Source organism: Penicillium griseofulvum, assembly GCF_001561935.1.
Source record: "Penicillium griseofulvum strain PG3 chromosome Unknown contig_11, whole genome shotgun sequence".
Classification (NCBI taxonomy): Eukaryota; Fungi; Ascomycota; class Eurotiomycetes; order Eurotiales; family Aspergillaceae; genus Penicillium; species Penicillium griseofulvum.
The window spans coordinates 642,019-658,153 of record NW_024467432.1 but is presented as its reverse complement, the minus strand read 5'-3'; the positions used below and the strand labels follow the sequence as shown (position 1 = coordinate 658,153).

Genomic DNA, 16,135 nt, shown 5'->3' with positions numbered 1-16,135 from the left:
ATATAGAGAAAAAGAGAGTAGAGATATGCGATTCCCTCCCAGAATGAAAAATAAAAGAGAAAGAAAGAAACCCCTCCAGGGCTGTGATAGGTCGGTTGGTCAGGTACCAGAGGCAAAATATGTGGGGCGTGAGACCCCAATAGGCTCCCGAGGTCGTTGGATCGGCTGAAGCAGCCGGTCTATCCCCAGAGGAGATTAGGGCCAGGAGAAAAATGGTTTGTGTGGCGCACAAACCCCTGGTCTTATTCCTATTCCAATGAGGATCTACCGGGGCATCCGGCTCAGGTACCTAGACGTTGCGATTGTGATATTCCCATATTTTGTGTATTTTAGGATAATAAATACTACTACTCCGTATGGAGTACAAAACAGCGGAATGAAAGGAAGTGAGTTGTCCATGGTCCGGTACGGATCGTGGCTTGATTTGGACCATGGGTTTGGTGAGAAAGTGGGTCCCTAACCTTGAGAAGTGGATCATTTCCCTCTTTTGTGCCTGAAGTCTGGTATTTTATAAAGTCGAGACTTCCTTTCTCTTTCTTCTCTTTTTCAACCCATTCCTTCCTTACTGAACACTCACCGTTCCTTTCGAGTGCCCTTCCTGCTGTGCAGTTGATCAATCATTTAAACAACATACACACACACCCTCTTTGAAATCTATTCCGATTCATTCGCAATGGCTCCTATCTCTAAGACCCTCGCCCTTGCTGGCGCTTTGTTCGCCTTGACTGGCTATTCGGCCCCCGTTGATAAACGTGCTGTCGTTTGGGAGGTTGTCACCGATATTGTCTGGACCACCGTCGAGGTCACCGTGACCGTCGACCCCCAGGCCACTCACACCACCGTCGCCCCTGTGGTTGCCACTACTACCACTGCCACTACTACCACCGCCGCTGCTGTCCAGGCCCTCGCTCAGGAGCCGGGGAAGGTTGCGCCCACCACCACCTCGTCCACTACCACTGCCGCTGCCACTACCACTACTGTTAAGGAGCAGGAGAAGGCCGCGCCCACCACTACCTCCTCCACTACCACTGCCGCTCCTGTTCCCACCCTGGAGGCCTATTCTGCTCCTGCTCCCGTCGTGGAGGCTGCCGAGACCTCCACCACTGCCTCTGCTATCACCCGCGCTACCAACACCGAGACCACCGGCAGCAGCGGTCACACCGGCGCCTGCTCTGAGAGCTCCCCTTGCGAAGGTGAAATCACATTCTACGACACTGCCACCACCGCCACCAACCCAAGCTCCTGCGGCAACACTAACGATGGTACCGTCGAGAACGTTCTCGCCCTGCCCCATGGTATCATGAAAGACAGTGACTGCGGTAAGACCGTCACGATCACATACAATGGCCAAACCGCTACCGGTATTGTGGTCGACAAGTGCATGGGTTGTTCCAACGGCGATGTCGATCTCTCCCGCCACCTCTTCGGCGAGCTCTCATCCTTCAGCAAGGGCCGTGTCAGTGGTGCCAAGTGGTACATCCACTAAATGTTGCATCGGCCTCGCGTTGGTATTGATGGCAACGAGGATGAACATGAACAATGGACACATCTCTGGTAGATTGCGCAAGCGGATATGGTCTTGACGACTCTTTCCCCCCCCCCTTTTTTTTCTTCTGCTAATCACTTTACTGTGATATTTTCCCATTCTTTCCCAGTCTCTCCGAGAACCAAATCATTCATCTTTCGGAGAGACTAGGGTCTTTTTAACCTTTCGTCCACTCATTTGACACTGGATCTTTTTACCATTTTGCGTGTCCCTAGTGGATCGCATTCACATTTTACCCCATTTTTTCATGTTCATAGAATCTTCTTCTCTTCGGAGTCTTCTTGTGCAATACTACCTTATGATGTATCCTATTCGGCCACAAGACATATGCTTACATCCCTGCGCGCATGCTGGCAAGTCATGGACGGTTTGACTCTCTTGACGAGATCTCGAACATGCAAATGCGACAGGGCAATGATGATTACGATGATTATGCTCGTGAAACGAAAGAAATCCCACAAAAAAAGGAATACAGGAGACAGATGAATGAAATTCGTTTCGTTTGATGCGTGTTTGTTTTACTTTAGTCTCGCGTAGTACGGAATACGAGGTAGTACCAGTAATTGCCGAGGTCGTTGCCCCTTTCTACTTTTTGAGGTCCAAGCCCAAAAGGGAAAGAGAACTACAGCAACGCAAGGCTAACGACTATATTGGTCGCTAAGACAGCTGCGCCTCACTTAGCTTAGGATGCTCAATTGTGGGCCTCTGTTTCCAGCCGAGCCAAGCTATGGGGGCTCTCTATACGGTCTTAAATTTAGATCTGCGTTGCGCTGGCGATCTCTATGTTTCTACTCCGTACGGTATTGCCGTCTATAATCTACTCCGTAGCTCTAACCCCGATCCTGTCATCAACCAGATAATCCAGCTCAATCGAACACCACACCGTTCCTCAACGTCCCAATACCATCAATAACAACATCCATCTGTGTTCCAGGAACGAGATACTTCGGCGGCGAAAGACCAGCGCCAACACCTAACAAATAAAACAAGTCAGCTCAACTAATTCCCTCCCAAAACGAGAGATCAAACTCACCACCAGGCGTCCCTGTCATAATAACACTCCCCTTTTGCAACGTCGTGCCCTGCGAAAGATACGACACCAGATACGCGCAATCAAACAAAAGATCCGCAACATACTCCTCCTGTCTAACCGCCCCATCAACAATCGTCTTCAGCAGCAGCTTACTAGGATCCGGGATCTCGCTCGCAGCAACAAGACACGGCCCAAGCGGCGCAAACGTATCAAATCCCTTCGAGAATCCCCATTGCGGTACACGTCCCGCGAGCTCAGGATTACGCTGCAGCTTGCGCGCTGAGATATCGTTGCCGACTGTGTACGCGGCTACATAGGAAAGCGCGTTCTCTGGGGAGACGTTCTTGACGTCCCGGCCGATGACCATGCACTATGGACGTTGATTAGTATACTGCATACTAGGACATGGTATTCGTAGACGGGACGTCGTCCTACCAGCTCGCCTTCATAATCTGCCTGTGAATCCTGGGCTATCTGCGGGATTGTCACTGGTACGCCGTGGTCGTGGATTGTGGTGTTTGGCTTGAAGAAGATGAATGGGAATGGAGGTGGGGTGCGGCCCGCTTCTTTGACTGTAGACACGGTGGATATTATAAGTAACTGTCCTTGACGGTTGCGTAGGAAAACTTACTATGCTTCGCATAGTTCAATCCGACGCAACGCAGAATGGGAACATCTGTCTGTGCCAATGGTCCTAGGATGGTCTTCACGGAGACGATTTCATCAGTGACGCGGGTTTTGCCTGTGGTGTTGTAGATGTCGTCGCCTTCTATCACACGTGCTTGTAGTTTGTCGGACTCGGTTATAAAGCCTAGGTCGGTTGTTGGGGTTGGGAGGATTGGTTCGCCGCGGAGTGTACGGCCGTCTGTGGCGATGAAACGGATTAGGCGTTTCCACGGGAGAGACATGTTTTTGGAGGTTTGATTATTTGTCTTGGTTTGGTTTAATTGGAAGCTAATAGACGGACATTCATTCCAGGAGTTGGGGGGTTATATGGCTCTTTACTATTGCTGCGCCGGGGGTAGATCGGGTATACCGGCGTTGTCGGGTGTGATTCCGGGATGAGGGGTGGTTCGGTTTGAGAGGGACTTAGTAGCTGATCGAATGAGAAATAGGAATATGCGGGGAGACTGGCGTATGGCTAGTATGTTATGGTTATTGATCCCCGTGCGAGCTAATTCTCTTGGAAGCGGATGTCTATAGTGACTAGACTGATATCGATAGATAGAAAGGGAAAAGCATTATAGATCTAACGCTGCTTGTCTGTTCCCCATCTTCCCTGCTTCGTTGCTTTGCTGGTCTATAAAGAGAGTGAAGAGAGATGGAAACTAGGCATATATCAAAAATATATAGGAAGTCAAAAAGAAAGTGATATATTCTCTAAAACTGGGTTTTCTACAACTTCGACTTCGTCCAAGCCTGATCAATCTCTTTCTCGGCATCATATCCATAGCACCATATTTGAGTCGCCGGATCACTCCACTGGTTAGGGCTGTGACTGAACGGCAACCCCAAAGTCTCAGGCTTCATAGCTGCATCACGGGCTTCCTGAAGGGGCCCATCGGCGAAATGCCACAGTTTTCCATTCAGAAGACTCGCCTCCTGCATCATTCCGGCTCGCTCAATGCGGACCTGCTCAAAAATACTCAATGCTTTTGGGATGTCTGCGGCATTTTGAATTTTGGACAGAGAGCGTGCCAATGCTGCGCCGTCTTCGACGGCCATTGCCGCACCTGTGTGGGTTTAGTGACTATTCTCAAAATGAACTGTAAACCGACTTACCCTGTGACATATAAGGTAGCATTGCATGTGCTGCATCTCCTAGGATTAACACCTTGCCATTCACCCAGCGAGGTAAGGGGACTCCACTGATCAGTGGCCATTTGATAGTTTTGTCGATAAGTCCGATGATCTTCTCGAGACTGGGAATATATTAATGAAAGAAATACCAAAAACATTCGTAGACCCATACCGGCTGTCCCATCCTTGGAACTCGCGTCTCATATCACTGAGAGTATTTACTTGATCCCAGGTCGAAGGATCACTGTCATCTGGGTGCGAAAGAACCATGTTGAAAGACTTGCCGGCTCCAATGGTGTATGTCATGACGTGTCTCTGATCGCCAATCCTAGCAGACCGTTAGTTGAATTTCGAAGGTTTTTCATACTCGTGCTAACCAGATATTGAGAGCCGGCTTTTCCAGCAGCCAGGAAAGTTCGGGGTCTTCCTTGATGCGCTCCACGTCCACAGTAGCTCGATAGGCCGCGAACCCGGTCTTCTCAAATGAGGGCTTGTCGCTATCATCGAGGGTTCCACGAGCAACCGACTTGACGCCTATAAAAGATTAGAGTCGGTCACGTCTCTCAAGAGTGTGGGGATATATACCGTCCGCAGCAACGACCAAATCAGCCGAAGCAGTTTCACCATTCCCAAGAACAATGCTTGGTCCTTCAACATTATATCCCACAACCCGTGAAGCAACCTTGACCGTGACACCCAGATCGAGGGCACGTTTATGTAACGCAGAATGGAAGTTTGCGCGGTGGATCACATAGTAAGGCGCACCGAATTGTTCTCGGAAGTTCGGGATGAGTTGTGTCAACCCGATGACGTTTCCTGACTGCCATCGTCTGAAAGAAATGGACCCGGGCTCAGTCACATACTCTTTTAGGTATGGGTCCAGGCCGAGTCTGCTTAGAAGGCGAGTTGAGTTGGATGGGATTTGGATACCAGCGCCGACCTAAGGTAGGTGGTTAGCTGTAATCAGCATCGAGCGGGGAGAGCTAGTACTTCTCCGAGCTTTTGTGCTTGCTCGTATACAGTCACGGTGTGGCCGGAACTTGCGAGAGCAATGGCTGTTGATAGTCCACCGAGTCCGGCGCCGACAACGATGATATTCAGGCGGACCTGTGCAGGGATGGTCTTTTCGCCTGCCAATGGATCATCTAAAAATTTGAGACAGTTGCTGGGATATGTTGGGGTCTATTGGTTCATTAATGAATGAGAACCTCGCATTTCCATTTCGAAAGAAAATTACCTTCAAGGATGTCTCAGAAACATGGCCATTGGCCTGGCGATCGGACATCCTGCTTACTATTATTCGCTTTGTTTCACAGAAAGATAATTGGAGCTCGACAGCGCATATCGTCGGATTAGCGCCTTTATGACCCCTCAGCTGGAAACGCACCGGGGAAGACCATCCGATCTTGCCCCGGACCTTAGCAAGAGCGGAAATCCTACAGCAGTGTTCAAGGTATATTTGAGGAATGAGTTCTCCATGGAATTCAGATCATACAATCCGAATATCTCTATCATTTCCAACCAACTCTAACAATGACTTCAACTCAAATGGAAAGCGTCGTGGATACAGAGGAGCAGCTTCTCGCTGATCTCGAGGCAAGCAAGACCCTCCCTCTGTGGAAGCAGATGGCCCGTCTGAACCCTCCAGCTCCAAATCCAACAACAATCCCAAATGTCTGGAAGTACAGCGCCATCAGAACTAACTTGGAGCGTGCTGGAAAGCTTGTCCCAGAATCCCAGGCTGAGCGCCGGGTGCTGATGCTCACCAACCCAGCTCGAGGTATGTGCAAAGCTATACTTTGTTTTAGCATCGCCGACACCTTTCTATGTATTATATACTGCGCATAACTTTTCTGACATTCTATCAAAGATGCACCCTTCACTACCGACACTCTCTACGCTGGTCTGCAGCTAGTGATGCCTAATGAGACTGCACGCGCTCACCGACACACGGCCTTTGCCATGCGCTTCATCATTGAAGGTCAGGGTGGTTTCACGGCTGTCCATGGCCGACGTATCACGATGCAGCGTGGAGATGTCATTCTCACTCCGACCTGGAACTACCATGATCACGGCAAAGATGGTTCTGGGCCTATGGTATGGTTGGATGGGCTGGATTTGCCCAATTTCAGACACTTCCCTGTGCACTTTGTGGAGCACTTCGATAAGCCCCGTTATCCTGCGGAGAATGTTGATAGTACCACTTCGCCGTTGGTTTTCCCGTGGGTTACCATGAAGGCGCAGTTAGATAGCGTTGGTGAGGATTGGGCCACTAAGAGATACTTGAAGGAGGATGGGCGTGAAGGTATGTGTTCATTTTTTTCTTGTTTGGCTCTTTCAATGAAAAGTTAGTTAATGGGATTTATAGTGAGTCGCGTCCTTGGAGGATGTGCTGAGCGAATTTCGGCATCCAAGGCTTCGCCTTCCCGGCGGGAGACTACGTCCGCTGTCTATCATGTCATCACTGGTAAAGGACGCTCGATTATTGGTGATAAAGAATATACCTGGGAGCAGGGTGATACTTTCTGTGTTCCGGCGTGGTACAGATACCAACACTTTGCGGATGTTGAAGAGCCCGTCTATCTGTATCGGTTTGATGATAAGCCCATGATTGATGCATTGGGCTTCTATCGCTCGGAGGATATGGATGTCGAGTCCCTTGTGGACGAGTGAGACCTTTAATATGGCGCGATTGGACATTCGGAATAAAGTATCGTGGGAAGATCGATGAAATGATAGAATGTAACACAACTCCAACTTGAATGTGGAATTTGATAATGAGAACAAGATGTTAGAAATACTTCTCCCATAGACACGGTTCTGTAAAATTGCAGAACAGGGTTCATTGACTTCGTAAGATCGTTTCCTCTTGAGTGACAAAAAGCCACCTGGAACAAGCATCGCGAGCATCATAATCTATAAAAAAAATCCTAGCAACATACATCCGCAATCCAAGATTAAGCGGGAACGTATGGCTGTGTATCACTTCTGACAATATACACTTCTCCAAGGAGAACAGTACATCCAACCACCATGGAGATAGCAATAATGGGTAGGTTCACACGGGCAAATTCCAGGCCACCGACGCGGATGTGCTTTCTCGCCAAGATATCCCGCCACAGCATCCCAGCCAGCGAAGCACTAAACGCAGTGCTGAATGCGCCATAATTGACTCCAAGTGCCATGCTGTAGACAGTGGCCCACCATGTGCGATCGCTGATGGGAACTCCACTGACGTCGTGGATCTTTTGCCATGCTTGGATAACACGTGAAAGGAGAATCGTGGTACCGATGTTTGTGCCAGCAAACTGTGATCAGAAGATGGTGAGTTAGCGGGCGTAAAGGGAGAGAGAAATAATGGTCAGCCCATTGCTCAATACTAACATTGCACAAAATCACAGATAAGAATCCCATTCCACCGATACTGCCTATTGTCCCGGTCTTTTCTACCCAGTGGTTCCATCCGTACGCGAAAACCGGCACCCAACCCTTTGTGACAAGCGCCTGCACCAGAATAAACATCGTAAAAGCGAATGGAACCAGTGCGAAAGGCATATGGGATACTACGACTGTCATGGTGGGGAATGTCTCCTGCGACCAGCGGTAGATATTAGCAGCGATCGACACCAACGTGCGTGGCCCGTCGTCCTGGTGATATGGATATGGCCGCTTTTCCACATCTGTCGTCGTGTCGGTGGTTTGTCTCGAGTCCAGTGCCTCGGGAGAACTTGTGCGTGCTAAGTGTTCGCTATTTATTGCAACACCAGGTGGCTGTAGTTCCGGGAACTTTTCCTTCCCATCGACGACAGAGACTGAAAAGGGGGTCCCGCATTCTGAGTAGGGATCCTTTGAGGCGATATCACTATCGGTGCTCTTAAGTGAGATATCGCCATCTGTGTGATCACTGCGGTGGCGCAAGCCCGAAGCATCAAATTGCTCAGAAGACTGGCCTGATCCAAAATTCTCTGGGTCCATCTTTTCTGACAGCGCTTGCTGTTCTTCCCGTTCGCGCATTTCTTCCTCTTCTTCTCGTTTGCGCATTTCTCGCTCTTCCTGTGCATCCTCAACCTCCTGTCGACCTTTCGCGGCAATCTCACGGGTCTCGTGGCGATGCTTCCAACCAAACGCGATATCCCAGCAGAACATGACAAAAGCAGCGGGCAATGTGACCCAGAAAACGGGATTCTCTTTGCCTGATGCATTGATTGCTAGGAGGGTGATTAGCGTGGCGGCCATAATGATCCCCCCGAAAGATGCACCCGTTTTGTCCAAAAATGGATTCATGATCTCTTCTAGTGAGAGTTGCTTTCCCTCCGTATCGTCGGCTTCCTCTTTCTCTTCGGCGGTTCCTCTGGCGTTAGGGATATTGGGATTCACGGGTGGTTTTTTCTTTTGGTCCTCAGACAGCTCATGCATTGTGATGGATAGAGGGATGAGGGATTCATCAGCGAAAATGATATATAGTAGGAGCGGGAAAAGAACGATTGCCGTCACAACCACAGGTACGATCATGTTGGCTGTGTAGACAATGAACTTGATCTTGAAGGCGCCAGCAAGGACCAGGTTGGTGGGGTTGGAGGAGACAAGAATCGCGGATGCGATGTTGGCTATGGCAAACTGGCTGTGGATCCAGGCTCTTGGGTGGACGATATTGCTTGATACACGGGTCATGTATGCGAGGAAGGCGGTACCGGATAGAATGATCGGGTCGTTTCCGATGAAGCTGCCTAACCCGAAAAAGAAGACAAAGAGGTAGAAGAATAGTCGGTGGCCGACTTTGCCTGCCTTTTGGAGAACCTTGAAGGCCAGGTATCTGATGAGGCCAGAGGCATCAATCGAGATGGCAATGTAAGCGAGTGTAAGGAAGAAAACCATGATATCAATGGGGTTGATGTTCTCTGCTCCGACGATTCCATCGTGTACCTCTTTTCGGCCAATAGCCAAAATAGCGAGAAGGAACAGGTCCGCTATTAAAGGTGCCGTGACAAAGTTCAATGGAAAGCGAAATTTTACAAAGATGCTTTGCTTGTCATTGGGTCGAGGGTTAGTCCGGCGAGGTATGATGCGCATGCCACCCAATAGGTCCAGAAACCCGTTCGTGATCCATCGAGGCACGTAGATAGGGATATGAAATGGGAAAAGGACAATGATATCTGCACGGCGAAGAAGCAAAAGTAAGTCTCAATCTCCCATTGTAGGCCCAGCCACACTTACTAGTTATAACAAAAATGATTAGAGTGATGATTGATCGCCAACTTTTGATTTTCGAAGTGTCGAGTTCGTCGTCCATTTTGAATGTTTGCTTTTCTTTCCGATCTTCAGATCAAGAACATGCACCGGGTAATAGCTGTGGTCGTCAGGCACCAAGTCAGCCTCTCTAATGTGTTTCAGCCCCAGTCAGGCATGGTGGCAAAGAAAATACCGGAATGCGCAACAAGATAATTTTGCGTAGCGGGATCCAACTGTTGTTTTTTATTGCAGACGCATTTCTCTGCGAAGATAAAACCGCGATGAATATGGTCTTAGTTGCTCCCCGTCAATTAAAATTCCGGATAAATTTTGCAAGTTGTTGTCTATCCCATGTACTTGAATGCCGGAGAAATCAAGAAATTGTCTAAAATGCGGAGAAATCCAGTGGACTGCCCCTCATAATCACACCGATAAATTTGAATGATTTTGTGACTTAGGCTGAGAAGAGTGGGAGCCCAGCTGCTAATGAACAATCAAGGTCTGTGAGGCTGTGGAAGACCTCCGTGTTCCAAGTGGATATGTGGATCAAAATTTGGGCTTTATTAAAGTTGTACTAGAATCCGGCGAAGTGGCCAGGTTCCTTTTTAATGCAACGTTGAGCGAAATCTGGGGAGAGAAATTTTCACGTCTGAGGGTAGGGGGGGGGGTCTGAGCCTCAACAGAAAAGGGCAATCAAAATAAGACTAAGACATGCACGGGACAGAAGAGGACAATTTGATTAGTTTGGATTTTATGACAAGAAATGCCAATAAAGAAAAACAAAGAGTCTGGAACTATTTGAGAATTGGCGAGGGAAAGCCCCGCCCAAGTTTTGGGAAGTGACGTCTTTTTAATGTTGTCCGACCCATGGTTCAGTCAATATCAGTTCCAAACGTTTTGTTTTCTGAATTCCAAGGTTTATCTCGTGACTTTGGGAGTGAATGGGTTAAAACATTTCCTACTTCTCCAACATCATAATCTCGATTGCTTGGTAAACCGAGAAATCCGCCCTACAGACATAGCCACCCGATATGAACCTAACGTGCCAATCAGCGGGAGGTGGCATTGCCCCATCTCGTATTCACGCCCGGGTTGCTGCGCCCGCCCAAATCGACATCACGGGGGCACTTGTCATTCTGAGGGTTGGAGCTTGATAATAAAAGTTTTCCCCCGAAGCTATCCAATCCCAGCTAGACTGAGGCTACAGAATTCCGAGATGAGGCTGTTGCTGACGAAATATCTTGCAGCCCGGGTACATGTTCTTATTTGCTTTGTTGAGCATGGTCGATCTACTCCGTACAGAGTAGCGGCTTTGTGGATAAGACCGCCCGGAGGCTCCCTGCTTTTTTTTCTCTCTCCATTTTCTATAATAACACGAGCCTCATTAAGTCACTGTCGGCATTAGAGAACATCATATTAATATATGCATTTTTTGCTGCTTTTTCCTAAAGTCACTGTCGCCGAAGGCGAATAACATGCAATGCCAGCAATTCCCTTTGTTGCCTCTTTACTAGACCATGTTCTTGTGCATCGTGATACTGCATCGCCCCCTAACATGACAGTGGCCGTAAGTCCATCTCTCGAGGTTGTTTGCGCTTGGCCGGTTTCCGGTCAATATGGCCCGGGGACCCGAGTCTTGTATGTTTCCCCATGAAGAGATTGGATTGCTGGTCTTACCATGGTATACTAACATTCATTCTAGATACTATGTCTTGGTTGTAGCCTGCGTGTTCGCTCGCAAAGTGGAATGGATTCGGAACGCTTGTCTGGCCGCTGTGTTACTTTTCCCCGCTATCGCGGCTCTTCATGGGATTGTTCTTGCTGTGCTTCATGTTGAGGGTGAGTCTAACCAAGATTTTGCCGCGGATTGATGTATTAATTTAATACTCTAAAGGCGCTGTCGATATGGACGTTTACGGGGCGTTCCAGCTGTGCTCAATCGGCATCTTGACTGCTCCAGCGACCGTCAGGCTGTCCAAAACCTACTTCAACAACCCCGGTCGGGACATCATCTTTCTGTGGACAGTCCTTCTCCTGGTTGGGCTAATAAGCTTGATTGTGGAATTCATGCGCCTCGAACCCACTCGTTGCCCAAGTGATGACCCGGCAAGCATTCACTGGGCCAGGACAAGGGGCCCAAATGGTGGTGAATTTAAATTTGACTCCAACTGTGGCCTCCTTTGTACCGAAAATGATCCAATTTCACCGTTGCGACGAGGCGCAGCGGACAATATCTACGTTATTCCAGTGCCTAGTGAGTTGACATTCAATGCTGCTACACTTATTGCGGCTGCATGTTGCATCCCTGCCATTTTGTCGTTGGTATCGATGTGGATCAAAATTTTGGACGAGAAGTTCTTAAAGGGAAAGTACAAACAGAAGCCGGATGAACTCATTGAGGGAACCAATGGAGCTACCGTCAGCCACATGACTGATATTACCAAAGTTATAAAAAAATGGTTAACTATCCTCGGGTTACCGTTGTTTGCTGCAGCCGTGCTGGCAATTCTCGTCAAAGGCGAGATGAACTTTTGGAGTTTCCAAATGAGGTACCAAACAGAGCCTATACAAAGCATTGGTAAGTAGATACTGTGTTTGATCTGACTTAGCGCAAATGGCATAGACTCACCAATGAAACCCTTAGGTCAATGGGCGCCAGTTGTTGGTACTGCACTCGCTGTATTGGGATCACTGTATCTCATTTTCTCAGCGGATATAGATGCCGTGGATACTGAAGACGGACAACAAGAAGAGGGTACGGTGGAAAAATGCCCGCATTGCGACTGTGCTGTTTCAAACACCGGAAGCAGTTCCCGGCGAGGCTCTAGAACAAGTGACACCAATACCGAGATGGCGCCCATACGCCGCCCTACCACCAATACGCTACCAGACCTGGGAAGACGGGAGGTCGCCCGCATCATGAGTAAAGCAAGCGCTCTTCTTGCCGACAAAGCCCATAAGCAAATCGAGAAAGGGGGATTTAAACGCAACGCGAAAACAACTTACCCCTTAACTCCAGGAGAAGAGTACAAAAACTCAAAACTCACCGATCAGATGGCCCAATACCAAAGGTCATCGACACCGGATAACCGATCAAGGGCTGCAAGTTTCATAAGCACCACTGGTTCTGTGGATAATGGGGAAGGTAGCTCGAGGGCTAGGAGTCCAGCACGGCATTCAGTGCCTGCCCGCGCTGTCTCGCGGCCGATAACTGGTAACGGTCACTCAAACTCGCTCCCAAATGGGGGAGTGCCTAGGGCATCAACTTTGCAGTGTCCTCCTGCGGCAGTGTTTGGGGGATGGCAAGGACAGTCGGGTCCGTTTGCTTCGAAATCACCCTCGCGAAGTAGAGCACCATCGGCTTCCGAGATTAGCCCCACAGGTTCATCACCGGGGCCTCAGTTCCCGCCAAAGATAGTAATATCCCGTGATGAAGAGGGTTGATTGTTTTGTCTATGGTGTTCTTGGGCTCCGATGTTTCCAATGGCGCGTGGTTCGCTGGGCATGACTAGCCAGCTTTACGATTCTATGAGTTTCATTATGTCTGGAGTGGATTTATTGTATTAAACGGTGTATATATATAGTTTCCTTCATATCACTGCATAACTACTATTATAATTTCCAGCCCTTTCCCCAATATCTTCCCTAAGCCAAGGATATGAAGAGAAGAAATACATCTAATCAAATTGAGAAATATATCTGCAAAATTCGAGGTAACGATAAGATCGATCTTCGTCCTCTATAACTAGAGTTTAACCCCGGCAACACCGGATATCCACCCGATCTACCCCCGCCCGACACAACCCCAGAAACAGTCACACCCCGGTAACCCCTGATCATATGATGTTACCAAATGGCATTGAACTCGCCAGATAACGAAACACCTAGCGGGCGGCCTTCCAAGCGGCGTCGTGTAGCCATTGCCTGCGACGCATGTCGAACCCGCAAATCCCGATGTGACGGCAAGCGGCCCAGCTGCTCGCTATGTCAGGATTTGGGGTTTGAATGTGTTTACACGCCGCCCCCAACGGCCGCTAATGTTATCGTGCAGAAAGACTATCTGCACGGACTTGAAGATAGAGTAAAGAGGCTTGAGGAGTCGCTTGGGGCTGTGAGGGGTGATTTAGATGCGTTGGCGAAAAAGGTTGATCATGGGCCCGAAGGAGATAGGGACAGGCAGTCTGCTATTTCCGGTCGAAATGCTGGGGAGAGTCAGGATGAGACGAGAATTGCCGCACCGATGCCTGGCTTGATTGGGACAGAGGATTCGGTCGATGGTATGGGTGCGGTGATTTTTGCTGATGAGGAGGATTCCGGGTTCTTTGGTAAGTGCATTTGCTCTATAAGGAAGTTCTAGATTGCTAACGAGTTACTAGGCCCTTCTTCAAATATTGCATTCCTTCGACATTTGTCGAGCGCTATTGTTCAACCGGGGTATTTCCCTTCACCTGGCGCTGCTGAGGGTGGCTTCGTGAATGCATCGAGACCATCATCGCCACTACGCCAGACAGGTCATGACCGGCGCATGCAAGTAAATATTTTTGCTTTGCCGCTGCAGGCAAACACCCTGGAGCTTATCGAGCGCTACTTCTCTAATACGGGTTTGCTGTTTCCTTACATATACCCACCTGTCTTCCTGGACACATATCACCAGATGGCACGGGAGAACTTCAGTCGGGTACGGAGAACCTGGCTTGGTTTGTTGAATATGGTGTTGGCTATGGCTACTATCACTGCCATTCCTGGAAGTGCGAGTGCAGATGCTCGGATCGAAGAATCAGATGTCTTCTATCAGCGTGGCCTTGGCTTGTGTGGGAGTGAAATTATGCGAGGGACAACGCTAGAAGTGGGTAAGTGGCTCTTAACTCTTGTTCCTCGTGTTTCCTTCTTTTTGCAGGATTTTCCTGACTGTGTTTACCCAGTTCAATATTTGCTCCTCATGGGCCAGTACCTCCAAGGAACGCAGAAGTCAATACAAGCATGGACCGTCCATGGATTAGCCGTCAAAGCCGCTCTTCAGCTTGGATTACATTCACGGCATGCATCTAAAGTATTTTCTCCAATCGAGCAGGAGATGCGAAAGAGAACTTGGTACGGCTGTGTGGTTTTAGACCGGTAAGTGGCTAAATCTCTACAAGCCAAACATATGCTGACAATATAGGACCCTGAGCATGACTTTTGGCAGACCGGCGGCAATTCCAGATAGCTATGTCAAGCTCGAGCTGCCCGCAAAACGGGAATTCGAAAATTCAACAGGACTTGTGGATGACGAGACAGCGGCCTTGAGCGTCGCATTCTTCAACTCGACAATGTAAGTGGTTGGATCTGACAAATGTAAAGGTCCAGGTTTCTGACGTATATCCAAGTGGACTCTATAAACAGCTCTGGAATATCCTAGAGCTTCTTTATGGCCAGAACATCGGCTGCGATGGTTCATTACCAGTCGGCGAAACCGTAGCCCACATCTTCAACTTGGAACAGCAGTTGTTCTCCTGGGAACGGTCGCTTGCCCATCCATTACAACTTATATCGTCGGCTAGCATTGGGAATTTGCCTTACGAGCAGATGTCGTCTAATTCCCAATATCTCTCGTTAAAGTTTCAAGTCATTCTGACCTTGAGATATCTTAATCTTCGAGTTTTGCTCCATCGCCCAATACTGGTCAAATTCATCACCGCAAGCAGGTCCACTGATCGCGATCCTCAAGATATGAGATTATTGCAGCAGATAGGGATGAATAGCTTGCAAATATGCGCGGATTCCGCGATGGAGATCATTGATATCGTACATCGCGTGGTGTCAGAACCTGGATGGAAGCGCAGCCTCTTGGGAGCTTGGTGGTTCTCATTATATTACAGTTAGGTCCTAATTCCTCGATCTGAAATTTTGCATGCTGACAGTCTCTAAGCTTTTAACGCGGCGCTGGTCCTCATCGGAGTGTATTGGGTCTACCGTGATACCAGCCTAACAAGTTCCCCGATGACAGACCAAGCAAGCAAAGCCAGACAATATCCCGGCCGTGCAGTAGCAGCACTTTCTAGGCTCGATGAAGGAAACCGGTTGATTGATCGATGTCGGTATTACTTGGAACAATTTAGCAAGGTCTTGGACGATCCTGGTTAGTTCATTTCCCTTCGTCTTTACCTAGCAGGTTATACTTACATTACTGTTTTTATCAGAAACGAACTTCGATGCCTCGACCACTATCCTTCCTGCCCTCCATGTTACTCGGTCAGGCCTTACAGGGGACGACTTTAGTCTCTCGCCATTTGGTATGGAGATTGGCGAGTTCATGATGGATGGGGATCTTGTCGCGATGATGGATCGTCAGGGACTTCTTCCCGCAGATCCCAATTCGACCTTTACAGCTTGAACTCTAGTTGTGATAATTGTATTTGTACTAAACTTAGATCCCATGGCAGCTGGTATTGCTATGATTCTTGTTAACCTATTCCGGCCAGGCATCTGGTATATTTTGGATAGTCCCTGAACAAGCTGTATTAATTAACTATATGTAGGTTGTGTAT

General features: G+C 48.7%; 6 protein-coding genes across 6 annotated transcripts; 3 read left to right on the top strand and 3 right to left on the bottom strand.

Annotated features, from left to right (window-relative positions):
* Positions 1-673: 673 nt before the first annotated feature.
* On the top strand, positions 674-1,486 carry PGRI_087690 (RlpA-like double-psi beta-barrel domain-containing protein; the record flags this gene model as incomplete). The annotated part of the gene is made up of 1 exon (XM_040796483.1): positions 674-1,486. One exon carries the CDS (start codon positions 674-676, stop codon positions 1,484-1,486), a length of 813 nt encoding a protein of 270 aa, XP_040651021.1.
* Positions 1,487-2,412: 926 nt separating this feature from the next.
* On the bottom strand, positions 2,413-3,487 carry PGRI_087680 (fumarylacetoacetate hydrolase family protein; the record flags this gene model as incomplete). Its single annotated transcript, XM_040796482.1, has 4 exons — positions 2,413-2,519; positions 2,580-2,949; positions 3,015-3,151; positions 3,211-3,487. 4 exons carry the CDS (start codon positions 3,485-3,487, stop codon positions 2,413-2,415), a joined length of 891 nt encoding a protein of 296 aa, XP_040651020.1.
* Positions 3,488-3,974: 487 nt separating this feature from the next.
* On the bottom strand, positions 3,975-5,664 carry PGRI_087670 (uncharacterized protein; the record flags this gene model as incomplete). The annotated part of the gene is made up of 7 exons (XM_040796481.1): positions 3,975-4,312; positions 4,362-4,501; positions 4,552-4,707; positions 4,757-4,913; positions 4,965-5,319; positions 5,370-5,561; positions 5,617-5,664. The coding sequence occupies 7 exons, from the start codon at positions 5,662-5,664 to the stop codon at positions 3,975-3,977; spliced, it is 1,386 nt and encodes a 461-aa protein (XP_040651019.1).
* A 248-nt stretch (positions 5,665-5,912) lies between these two features.
* Positions 5,913-7,052, top strand: PGRI_087660 (cupin domain-containing protein; the record flags this gene model as incomplete). Its single annotated transcript, XM_040796480.1, has 3 exons — positions 5,913-6,159; positions 6,250-6,684; positions 6,748-7,052. 3 exons carry the CDS (start codon positions 5,913-5,915, stop codon positions 7,050-7,052), a joined length of 987 nt encoding a protein of 328 aa, XP_040651018.1.
* Positions 7,053-7,336: 284 nt separating this feature from the next.
* PGRI_087650 (putative arsenite efflux transporter ArsB-like) lies at positions 7,337-9,669 on the bottom strand (the record flags this gene model as incomplete). The annotated part of the gene is made up of 3 exons (XM_040796479.1): positions 7,337-7,687; positions 7,764-9,532; positions 9,594-9,669. The coding sequence occupies 3 exons, from the start codon at positions 9,667-9,669 to the stop codon at positions 7,337-7,339; spliced, it is 2,196 nt and encodes a 731-aa protein (XP_040651017.1).
* Positions 9,670-11,088: 1,419 nt separating this feature from the next.
* Positions 11,089-15,981, top strand: PGRI_087640 (putative C6 transcription factor; the record flags this gene model as incomplete). Its single annotated transcript, XM_040796478.1, has 12 exons — positions 11,089-11,246; positions 11,311-11,447; positions 11,503-12,186; positions 12,253-12,924; positions 13,358-13,433; positions 13,497-13,933; positions 13,985-14,458; positions 14,531-14,723; positions 14,770-14,919; positions 14,975-15,465; positions 15,517-15,726; positions 15,788-15,981. 12 exons carry the CDS (start codon positions 11,089-11,091, stop codon positions 15,979-15,981), a joined length of 3,876 nt encoding a protein of 1,291 aa, XP_040651016.1.
* Positions 15,982-16,135: the final 154 nt, after the last annotated feature.